The sequence below is a fragment of the Botryllus schlosseri genome, chromosome 9, assembly GCF_051294905.1.
Source record: "Botryllus schlosseri isolate E-star chromosome 9, Bs_hap1, whole genome shotgun sequence".
NCBI classification, from domain to species: Eukaryota; Metazoa; Chordata; class Ascidiacea; order Stolidobranchia; family Styelidae; genus Botryllus; species Botryllus schlosseri.
In genome coordinates this window covers 17,748,427-17,760,312 of record NC_137244.1, presented here as the reverse complement: position 1 = coordinate 17,760,312, position 11,886 = coordinate 17,748,427, and the positions used below count along the sequence as shown (strand labels likewise).

Genomic DNA, 11,886 nt, shown 5'->3' with positions numbered 1-11,886 from the left:
TGGAATGACTTACCCAATTCCAGAATGTCCAGCAAAGTTTTCGAGTTTTAGTTGCTACAGTAGTGCTGAACAACCTGCGACAGTTTAAGAACATTCTGCGTTCGTGAGCATGCTATTCTGATATACAATTTGACCGGCTAGCTCTCAGACAGAATAGAACAACACAATCACAGATGGAGAAGCTCTCCATTCTGTTCGGTTTTCCTTAATTTGCAAAGTTCTGCATATATCATCAAAGTTATACATGCACTGTTATTACTTGCGGTCATGCTGCCCTCGACTTCAGTAGTACGGAAAGAAAATGTATGGTTCGGTTCAGTTTATTAGCAATTCTTATCAGTTTACATCACAAGAATTGCAACACAATAAAACGAGATGAAGATGTCGAAACGACTTGGAGTAGTCTTTGGAACCAAATACCCACCTTGGCCTGGGCGATGGGAAGAGGAGGCATGCACACTGAATGAAAAGTAAAAGAAAATAGTAGAGAAAAAGCAAGCGACAAAAATGGGGTGGCATGTTACGGAAGACGGGATCGATAGGTCAGGTCGTGGTCCGGTAATCATGAGGGCGGATTAGTCTTCATTTAGTAGAAATTGCATGTATGGTGGTGAGCCTTGTTCACAATGGATTTAAGGCGTTTTTCCGGCAGTGGAAACTTTAATTTACTTTTATGTTTTGTCGTGAACTGGTCTCCTATATGGGCAATCGTTTTTGAATTATATTAATGTATACATGGTCACTTTTTAATGGCCTCGTCCGCAAACTTTGACTAGTGGCCCTTTCGCCTAACTCGTGTACAAAGGTCCCGAATGTCAGACACGCTTTTCTGTTCTGAACTGAAGACTCAAGCATTCAATAACATTAGGGTTACCATACGTCCTCCTTTAGGAGGATTTGTCCTCCGTTTTCAGGTTTTTGAAAATGTCCTCCTTTTTTGGGAATTCGTCCTCCTTTACAGCTTTTAGAGTTAAGATAGTGGATAGATTCGAGTGAAAATGGGCATAAACGACGCTAAATAGGAAATTCGTGGTTCGGACGAAAGTGACGACCTTTTTTTAGTCAACCAACCGCAAAGTCGGAAAAAATTTACCAGTCTTTCCGGATTTCACTCCAGTATTCTAAGTTTGAAAGTTTTGAAAAAATGTCCTCCTTTCCCGATTCCAAAATATGGTAACCCTAATTAACATAAGCATTCACTCTGTACTTAATATGATGCGCACAATGTTCAATAGAGGACAATGACTGTAAATTATCGCACGATGCACCGCCAGCACTACTGGAAAACCACGAGAAAACCTCTACAAACATAAGACAGGTTGTGATGCTCAGGATTGCTCAATGCTCACTAATGGCGACGCTAAGAGTTGTCGCAGTAGTCTTTTGTGCCCGAAGAAGCTGCGTCACTCCGTTCCTGTGAAAACTGAAAAGGTGGCCCTGTAATATGCAGAATACAGATTCACTGCCGTTAGCAGACTCCTTGAACAGCTGACCAGCAAGCCGCCACCGTCGTAATCCTTCATGCATAGCCGATTATCCAATCAAGGGCCCTGATTTCGTGATTACTAGTCTTCTCGCAGTTCTATGGTCGCTGGCACGCCCCTCTACAATAGCTACTTTCAAACGCAGTTAGACAAATCTCAACAACATTCTCGTGAGCTTATTACAGGCTCATTGAAGTTTTTTTTTATCAATAATCTATAGAATGAGACATGGATACGCATAATTTTTGAGATTTTCCAAATTATGGACAACCCTAATGCAATTGTCTTGCCTATAAGACATTTTACAACCAGGCAGACCGAAATGCAAATCCCCTATAGACAGCTATAACATGTGTGTTTTGGCTCGAATATGGGTATCCTGCGAATTCGTTGAAATGGCCTATTTACAGCCGTCCATTGGTATGTGACCGTGAATAGTGTAACGGACCACTGGTTAATAGCTACCAATGTACTTCCGGTCCAACAAGTCTGTCCATCTGTTGCAATAGCAAAGAGGTTGGGCCTCCCGACCTAAAGACATCGCATCACCATGTGCTCCACTCCTTCGTACGATTTTCAAAACTATGTGGAGAGCATGTTGTCTCTTGACGTGAAAGCAAGTTCCGGAAGACGGTGAACTGAATTCATTATTATCGAACATATTTTATTTTGCGAAAATACGGTGGAATGGAAACGTCGTCCGCCCGTGATCTAGACTAAAGAATATAGAAGGACAAGAAGTGCGAGGTCATTGTTGCGTCATGCGATTGTTGCGCAGCGGCATCCATTTTGGTCCTCAAAAACGATAACAAACAACCTGTAGCTATATGCGTGCGGCTGTAGTTTTCGGCGCCGTTAACAGTGATATTTATGGAATTATGCTGGATTGCTTGTATATTACACGACGAAACCAAGGTCAGTTAATATTCTTTCGTTGTCTAAACGTTCTTATTTCAAATATTCCGGGACTACCGTACAGCAAGTACTTCTGTGCTGCACCAAATTGCGCATCTCGCAATGCTTTGTAACGATTTCCAGCGGATGAAGAGAAGGCGGATATGGAAGATAAATTGCCAGCGGGATAAATACACGCCAAGACAGGGTGTTCGACTTTGATTACCTGACCTAACCTATAACCTGTCACATCGACCTCGCCTACCGACATATGCTGCATTCATTTTTGTCGCTTATTCCTCTTATGTTATCCTTTCTTAGATCCAATGTGCATGACTCTTATTTACATGCTGTAGGGTAGGCCAAGGTAGGTGTCTGATTAAAAGATTACTCCAAGTCGTTTCGGCACCCTCCCGTCTTTTCATTATATTCTATCGCAATCTTGTGGTGTCCTGATTCGATAAAAAGTTTAATAAAGTGTGATGATGATATATCCGAATGTTGTGATTATAGGCGAATGCATACAATTTATGATCGTTTTCAATCAGGGTAGTTGAAAGTAAACTCTGATACGACGAAAAGAATGCAGAAGGTGATAGAAAGTTTTTTAACGATAGGATCAGATCGACGGTGTGAAACGGGAAGGACAGACAGTTGGCCTGTGGGTACAAATAGAGCGACGATCGACACAATTATGCCATCAACGAAAACCAGGTTTTCACCTGGAAAGCTTGTAAAACCACAGTATAGAGATTTTTAGTCTTCGATCTTTAATAGTTATAACCGATCTTTAGATATGAATACCGTTTTATCGAGCGCTGTGCGAACTGGTGGTATTAGGCTACGTTAATTAGCCGCTGGAATCCGGTACATGTGGTCCTGGATTTGATTGCAAAGATGTTGACATCTGACAAGTTAGCTTTCATGACAGGAACTACATTGTGTTCCTGTATGTAGCTGTCCCAGAGGTGATGAATTCGACTTCGGATTAAATTCGCTCGTTTGGTAGCCTACGTCAACTAAGACAGCCGACTGAACTTCAAGCTTCACAAAGTAGACGCGATATAGTATAGCAATATATGCTACTTGTATACATGGATTTTTAAATATCACGTGTAGGCTGATGGTTGTTTCTCGTACTTATTGTTCCTTCATCCGTACTGTGTTGCTGTTGATGCGATAACTATCATTATAGTCGCGGCTACCGACCACCTCTTCATGTAGGGCGTAGGCCTATAAACATCCATACTTTTTGAATTATGTATATTCTCGGCTTAGTGTTCGTTTCAAATACTTAGTAAGGTTATAAATTGAACATTTATACTGGGACTTTACGAATAAACTGGTGGAAATCATTCAAAAAGTCAATTTTAGGAGAACCGACGAGAGCGTCTATACTCTATAGGCAAATCAACGATAGATCGCTGCAGCTTCAGGACCAAAATGGCGGACGCCCTACGTAACAATCAAATGACGACACAATGACCTCGCACTTCTTGTCCTACTACATTCTTTGATCTAGACCAGGGGTGGGCAAACTACGGCCCGCGGGCCGCATGCGGCCCGCAACACCGTTATGTGCGGCCCGCGAGAGTCTAAAGAAACTTATTAAAAATATTGATGAAATGCGTACTAAAAATCGAATTAACCCAGGAACTTGATTGAACTTTTTCTTTGTACATTTAACCAGGATAATTCCAAGGCAGTGGTCCTCAAACGGGGGTGGGGGGTGGTCTTGGGGGCGTGAAAGCATCTGAAGAGGGGGGCGAAGCTGAGATAAACTGGAATTTTTTTTGCGCTTCGCGCAATTTACCTCAAATTCATAACTATTGCTCTGTATTTAGTCTGAATTTCATATTTAAAAATCTCCCATCCGCAGCCGTAACCTTCCATGCCATCAAACTATCCGTTAGGTTTGCTAGCATCCTGGTCGCGTTTTGTGATATGACGATAAGGGGGGCGCGAAATATTTCACCATCATAGGGGGACGTGTCCTAAAAATTTTGAGAACCACTGTTCTATGGTAAATACTTCCAATATTATTTTTCATGTTTAATTTCTGACGCGACATCCCGATTTCAAGGCCCACGCAGATTGAAAGGTTTCAACTGCTAAACATCACAGATATCCTAAACGAGAATGTGATTTCAGATTTGCCACTCCAGTATTAATTAATTTGGTGATGTGCTTATAAAAACGATTCGCGCGTGTCTTAGATAGAAGCGTTCTCTGTATGCGTAGGGCAGTGGTTCTCAAACTGGCGGCGCGCCCCCCTTGAGGGCGTGATAGCATATGAAGGGGGCGCGAAGCTGCGGTAAATGGAAAATTTTTTCGCACCCCGCGCGATTAACCTCAAATTCATGGTTATTGCTCAGTGTATACTCCAAACTTCATATTGCTGAATTCTCTGAATAACAGTCATAACCCTCTATGTCATCAATCTGTCCGTTGGGATTGCTAGCATTCTGGTTGCATTTTGTGATATGACGAAAATATGAGGCGCGAAATTTTTGAAGCTAACATGGTTATGATGCTGCCATTATTGTGTGTCCTGGAACTGAACTAAAAGTGGAATTGGTAAATCTATGAACAGATCGCTTCTCACAGATTCAAATTTCAATCCTGTTCTAAGAATCGGGACAGCCGACTTTCCTCTCTATACTTTTGACACATTGGTTAATGAGGTTGACCAGCCTATAAAATCTCGCCACTGTTTCTGACACGTGTACGATGTCATCAAAGCAATGTTCGGTTTGTTTTAAGTGAGCATATATATTATCTCCATGTCCTCACTATATAATCAAATACCAATATTGCGTTTTGGTTTACAATCCCAATTTTATATAATGCGGCCCGCGAATGGATTCATATGTTGAATGCGGCCCGCGAGCTCAAAAGTTTGCCCACCCCTGATCTAGACCATACATGGTCTCAACAAACTACAGTATTTCTATTTTTGGCTGAGGCCGTGTAGCTTTCTAGAAATTGTCGAAATATTCTGACGAGACCGGTTATGACTATACAGTATACACATATACCTGTGATCAACGGCACGTCGGGAGTCGCTATATTGGTGTAGCTAGTGCGGGCAGAACGATGTATAATATGACTCATCTTTCATCACCATATTATTTTGTGTTATCAAAAATATTCAACTTTACATACATTGTGTCGTCACACATGATTTGAATATATAATTTGTAGTATGCATGTTGAATTTGATGATTTTCGTATTACTTGAGAAGATTGTTAAGATGTTGTATGTAATGTACGGTCCAGTGTTAGCTGGTGAATCATTTGTGATATGGGATGGGTTTTTTTCGGTTTAGGCTCGAGTTGATACGGTTCTTCGTTTTGATACTCGAGGATTCCTTGAGTGACTGCCGCTGGTTAGTACGAATTCGTGACTCGGTTTTGAACAGGTCTCGCTGTTGAACAGGTCTCGCTGTATTACTCTGCTGTTTGTGAATTAAGCTGATGTTATCAAGTTTAGAAACGGATATCAAGCCGTAGAGCAGGGCTACTCAACTCTCGGCCCGAATTCAGGCTTTTTCAATGTTGGCTTCGAGGCTTATATGTCTCAGTATTTACTTGGTTTTTCAACAAAACCAAGCCTATTTTCGCTGATTTATATAACGGAACAATAAATACATTCCGCTTGTCGGCTTGTTACTTTTGCTAATACCGCTGTACCGGATTCTGTTTATAGTTGTACCGTAAAACATTTCTATGACATTAAAATATTTGAAGATTTGTATCGGAATTTCGTCTTTGGACATTTTCTAAAAGTTGCGGAGTATCCTTGCCGTAGAGAGACCGGTACAGATTCAAAACTTTATCAGTGCATGCATCAAACATTCGTTAAAAAGTTAGTTATGAACAAACGGTGAAAATGTTGTAAATATATATTTATCGTTGCATTATAAGAATACGTGACACGGTGATATGAAACACATCGGCAGTGTGTATCGTTGGTCAGTTAAAAATCAGCAAGAAACACAAAGTAAAATTACAAAAACCAAATATAACCTTAGCTATGTTTCTTCTATATTTTCCATCACCGACAAGTACAGCCTGTCTGCTCCAGCATCGATAGCATATGAATCAAAGGTAGATAGCGATATTTCTTTATCGGCAGCCTGGTGAGTGTCAGTGGCAGATTGGGATATAGTTGCCAAGTGAATACTGATCGGGTAATACTCTTTACTCGGCGTTGCGTCCGTGCCAATATGTTGACTGGGAATGGAGTTTTCGGAATGCATGGTCACACGAGTCGCGTTGCCAGACGATGAGTTTGTATCAGTAGTGCCTGCGCTACTTTTCCGTCGATAATATACCACGGTCACTGCACTCAACCGTCTCATTGTGGAAATGGCCGAATCTACCGTCGATCCGGCTATTCTTATAGCCCGCAGAGAGCTAACGGCCTTTCGAAACTCCGTCCCCCTTACGCTGTATATCAGACAATTCCACAAGCTGTTACTTAGCAAAATGATGACGAAGCAATATCCGAGGGAATGGTAGAGTTTAATGGACAGTAAATCTAACTGCTCCGGCAAAGGGAAAACAATGTTGTCGAATGCAGCCCCGGCAAATACGATGGCAAACGTTGGTAGCACGCAGGCTACGAAAACACCCACCATTAATCCCAAGACCTTACTTAACCGTCTTTCCATATCATCGACATTTCTACCCTTTTTCGTTGGAGTTCTGAGTTTCTTTCGAACTTTGGCATGTTTTTTTGCTGAGCGGAATATCATGATGTTTGTCACGCATATTAGGATCAAAGGAAGGCCAAACGCCACCGACAACATAATGCTAGCGGTATCACCAACAGATGTTACCAGGAGCCCGGCCGTAAGTTTATACATTAAAGTCTTTATCATGAATGGTATCGTAGAAATAAAAAGAGCCACTATCCATATGACACAGCAAGCGATCTTTGAGTGCGTCTTGGCGTTGGATTTGTTATAACTAAGCGGTCTGAAAATAGCCCATAATCTGTCGCAAGTCGCTATCAATAGCGTATACAACGAAGTTGTGAAAGTGAGCGTTGTGAAAAAGCCCAAAGCATTGATATAAGCAGTAGGAATGATCGATCTCGTACCCCCACCAGGTAGTCTATAAGTTATATCCGATGATACCGACATTATTTCTCCCATTTTGCGCGGCACGCAAAATTTGAAATAGCCGAATATGATTGTGCCCGGTATGACAATCAATCCACTCATCAAGTCGCTAGAAGCCACGTTGATTTTGTATATTGCTTGACTGTTTCGCAGCTTTGCAGTCGTCGTGTAAACTGCGAGCACGATAATGTTCGCCGCTATCACAGCAATGGATAGGACCGCCGTAACAAGGAAACATATTACCAGACTTGACTTGATCCTGAAATGAAAAAAAATATTGCCATTGCAATTTTCTACAATGTAAGCACAGAACCATAACCATCGCGCTGGCCACAAAGAGTATAACCGAATATGATCCACCGAATACCTACTTCTCGCTTCTTAAGTGCGTTTATTATGTGTGATACCCGAGTCAGCGCGCGAAACTATGCCGGACCACTAACTGACATCGACTCCGCACCTGCCATCACTTGCCACATTATTTTCATGGCTTGTCCGTCTTAATTAAACACTGTACAGTAACAGAAATAGGACGCCCAATAGCGTATGCACAAATAATGATGGGAGCTGCAAGTCGCGACTTCCACTCTCAGAATACACCGGCATGTAATAATGATGATACGGTAGACTCTTACCTGATCGAAGAAGTGGTCCACGGTGATATGTCCCTATCCATAGCTGTGTCCATGTCGTAACCAACCCACGTGATATCACTGAACAAAGTGAACGGTTCACACATTTCGTGAAATCTACCAACGCCTCCGGACGGTCGATCGAATAATGCGATTTGAACACATGGTTCGTTCAAGGTTTCAATACTCATGTCGCGCGGCATCAATGATGCAGCTAAGTTTCTCCACAGCTCTTCATCCCGTGTCGGCTGTGCGCTATTCACATACGGAATATGTCTTGGTACATAATGGTTCAGAGTTTCAACGCAACTGTCGAATAGCCGGTTCCGGTCACAGAAGCTCTGGTACACCAGTTTGGTGAAGGGTGTGAAATCATAGACTGGATTTCCACACTCAGAATTATATTGATCGCATTTCCAATTCTTTAATGTTGTGAGATAAGTCGTGAGGTAATACCCACCGCCGTACCACGCACGAGCAAAATCTTCGTAGTACATATCGCAGCATATATTCCTGTTAGCAGATAAGTATGCCGAGGAGCTGTCACACTCCAACAGTTTCGGGTTGTTGAACTTCTGTGGTACGACGTTGGTAATATTTGACGTTCTGTTATTCGTCGTCGCGTCACATTGCATCGCGAGCATCATCAACAACCACACTAATACCTTGATATTGTGGGAGTATGACATCAAATATATTCGACTCATTGTAAGCAAAAGATCCGTTCACTTGGATTTCGAATTTAAAAAGTAAAACGTTTCGAATTTTGTGCTGTAATAAGAAGAAAAAGTCAATTATAATCATTAATTAAAATAATCGTCGTAACTTATCCGGAGGAAGATTTCACCTATTACATATTGCATAATATCACATTTGAAGAGTTTCTTGGAGGTATGCAGAACTTCAATATACAATGGGATAGTATATTAATTTCAATTGAATAATATCATATATAAGACATTGTAGCTGCACATAATACACCTACAAACTATATCCAAGCGATCGTGACTCACAAATGTATTACGCTTATTCCTGACGCGTTACCGTTCGAATATTAACATTCTGATACATTCGTACCGCTCTGACTTGCACGCTCAAAAGGTGCCAGTCAGAGAGCATGTTCAATTTATTGTTGTTGTGATTACAGATTGAGTGTAACTGTACTTGTCTGGCGTTCTCAGTATCGAAATGAGAGTTACGTAGTTAGTTAACTACTCAGTAGGAAACGAGTTCCTACATTGGTGACCCCGAACTACCTGGAAGACTCCAGAAGACCGCAAGTATTGTGCACAGCCAGGATTATACGGACGCTTTCCAACATGGATACCGCCGCTATGCAAGGATTGACCGACGCACTGAAGAAACTCGTCATCCCTTCGTCATCTAATGCGGTAAGCGTTAAACTTCCGTCACTCTGGACTGACAACCCTACTTTGTGGTTCGCTAGAGCTGAAGCTCAGTTCGAGGCTGCAAGCATCACTCGAGATGATACGAAATTTAACCATGTGGTTTCGGTGTTGGATAACGCCACTGCTAGCGAAATTTCCTCTCTGCTTACTGAACCGCCAGCAACAGAAAAGTACCCTGCTATCAAAAGCGCGCTAATCAAAGTATATGGCAAGCCACAAGAAGTTAAGGACTCTGAACTTCTTAACATAGCCGGCTTAGGAGACAGAAAGCCGTCTGGTTTGTTGAGACACATGCGTGCGCTAGGTGGCAGTCAAGAGACATTACTGCGAGCGTTCTGGTTGGCCCAGCTACCTGCTGCAGTGCGAACAGCGCTGGCCACATCCGCAGAAACAGATGTTGAAAAACTGGCCGAAGTTGCGGATAGAGTGTTTTTCGCAACTCAGACAGTCAACGTGAGCGCCCTACGCCATGACGCGCAGGATATCGCCCCACAGGCAGAAGTAGACAGCGCAACCGGAGTTTTCATTTGTCACTACCACAAAACTTTCGGTATGAAGGCTACGAACTGCAAACAAGGGTGCACATTTGCCCAGTTGGTGTCTAAGCAGAAAAGTGAATCTTCGGCACCGCACACGGTGCGCTACGCCCGTCGCAGAAAGACCCGACAGGGAAACGACGACGCCGATCGCGGTTAGAGGCTGACGCGGTTGGTGGAATTCGTAGCTGCCTCTTGATCATTAACGATGCCAAATCCGGCCGCGGGTTCCTGGTAGACACAGGAGCCCAGGTTAGCATCCTTCCCGCTCTACGCTCTGATCGCCTCTCTCGCAATACCGGTCCCCTTCTGGTAGCAGCAAATGGCTCAGAGATCAAGACTTATGGATACAGAACGGAAATACTGCACATCGGTACCAAAACGTACGAGTGCCGGTTTGTCCTCGCGGACGTTTCTCGTCCCATTCTCGGAGCAGATTTCCTTTTGCGGCATAGCCTCCTAGTTGACATAGGTGGGCGACGGCTCCTTGAAGCTTCTACATGCCGTACAGCTGTCGTAGGCCACCTGTCATGGTCTCGTCACATGCAACTCCATGTAGTCGAAAAGCATCCACATACGGTATACTCGAAGCTTCTCGATGAATTCAGCGAGATTACCAAACCGTCTTTTGAACTACAACAGCCGAAACACGGTGTGGAACACCACATCGTAACGACCGGCCAACCCGTCTTTTCGCGCCCACGCAGATTGCGCCCTGACCGTCTCAAAGCCGCGAAAGATGAGTTTGACAACATGGAAAGACTGGGGATTATACGCAGGTCCAGCAGCCAGTGGGCGTCTCCTCTGCATGTAGTTCCAAAAGCCAATGGAGAAAGCCGCCCCTGCGGCGATTACAGGCGCTTGAACGATGCCACGACACCGGATCGTTACCCGGTCCCTAACATTCAAGATTTCTCACACAACTTGGATGGAAAATCGGTGTTTTCAAAAGTCGACCTTGTGAAGGGATATTTTCAAATCCCCGTCAGGCCACAGGACGTGGCGAAGACTGCAATCACCACGCCTTTCGGACTCTTTGAATTTCTACGAATGCCGTTCGGTTTGAAAAACGCGGCACAAACATTCCAACGCTTGATGGATTCTGTCTGTCAAGGGCTTCAAAACGTGTTTGTTTATCTTGACGACGTCTTAATTGCGAGCCAAGACCAAGAACAGCACTTAGCAGACTTACGGACATTATTCTCCCGTTTTCGTGAACACGGGCTTGTGATAAACCCCACCAAATGTCAATTTGGCCGGTCCACGCTCGATTTCCTCGGCCATCGAGTTTCAGCCAGCGGCATCAAGCCTCTTCCTGAGAAGGTGGAGGTAATCCGCAATTTTCCTGCGCCTCGGACGGTCAAGCAACTTATGGAATTCAATGGAATGGTGAACTTTTACCACAGATTTCTACCGAGTGCTGCGGAAATTATGCAGCCTCTATACAGAGCAACCGCAGGTCGTAAATCCAAGACTCAAACTGTCCAGTGGTCAACAGACATGACCACGGCTTTCAACGCTACTAAGGCTGCTTTAGCCAAGGCCACGCTCTTGGTGCATCCTAAAACGGACGCGCCAACCGCCTTAACAGTAGACGCGTCGGATGTGGCTGTTGGAGGCGTCCTCCAACAGAAGTTGGGGAGTGTTTGGAAGCCGTTAGCCTTCTTCAGCCGTCAACTGAATAATGCTGAAAGAAAGTACAGTGCTTTTGATAGGGAACTGCTGGCGATTCATCTGAGCATCAGAAAATTCCGCTACTTTCTGGAAGGACGTCACTTCACCGTCTACACCGACCATAAACC

The 11,886-nt window shown here is 43.6% G+C and overlaps 2 protein-coding genes and 1 long non-coding RNA gene across 3 annotated transcripts; 2 read left to right on the top strand and 1 right to left on the bottom strand.

Moving 5' to 3' along the window:
- The first annotated feature begins 323 nt into the window (after positions 1–323).
- Positions 324–2,869, top strand: LOC145447411 (uncharacterized). The gene is made up of 2 exons (XR_013917556.1): positions 324–2,399; positions 2,464–2,869. It is a non-coding gene; the product is annotated as an uncharacterized LOC145447411 (long non-coding RNA).
- Positions 2,870–6,211: 3,342 nt separating this feature from the next.
- Positions 6,212–8,975, bottom strand: LOC145446094 (uncharacterized). Its single transcript, XM_080324280.1, has 2 exons — positions 8,143–8,975; positions 6,212–7,766 (listed from the first exon to the last, which is right to left on the bottom strand). Exons 1-2 carry the CDS (start codon positions 8,844–8,846, stop codon positions 6,413–6,415), a joined length of 2,058 nt encoding a protein of 685 aa, XP_080180406.1. The 5' UTR covers positions 8,847–8,975; the 3' UTR covers positions 6,212–6,412.
- A 483-nt stretch (positions 8,976–9,458) lies between these two features.
- Positions 9,459–10,244, top strand: LOC145446709 (uncharacterized). The gene has a single exon (XM_080325057.1). It carries the CDS (start codon positions 9,459–9,461, stop codon positions 10,242–10,244), a length of 786 nt encoding a protein of 261 aa, XP_080181183.1.
- Positions 10,245–11,886: the final 1,642 nt, after the last annotated feature.

What these genes read in the sequence shown, in the direction of transcription:
- LOC145446094 (XM_080324280.1), bottom strand. Translation starts at nt 8,846, where the DNA reads ATGAGTCGAATATATTTGATGTCATACTCCCACAATATCAAGGTATTA. An exon ending in TGGACCACTTCTTCGATCAG is followed by an intron (nt 7,767 to 8,142) that starts GTAAGAGTCTAC and finishes TTTTCATTTCAG; the next exon opens with GATCAAGTCAAGTCTGGTAA.
- LOC145446709 (XM_080325057.1), top strand. Translation starts at nt 9,459, where the DNA reads ATGGATACCGCCGCTATGCAAGGATTGACCGACGCACTGAAGAAACTC.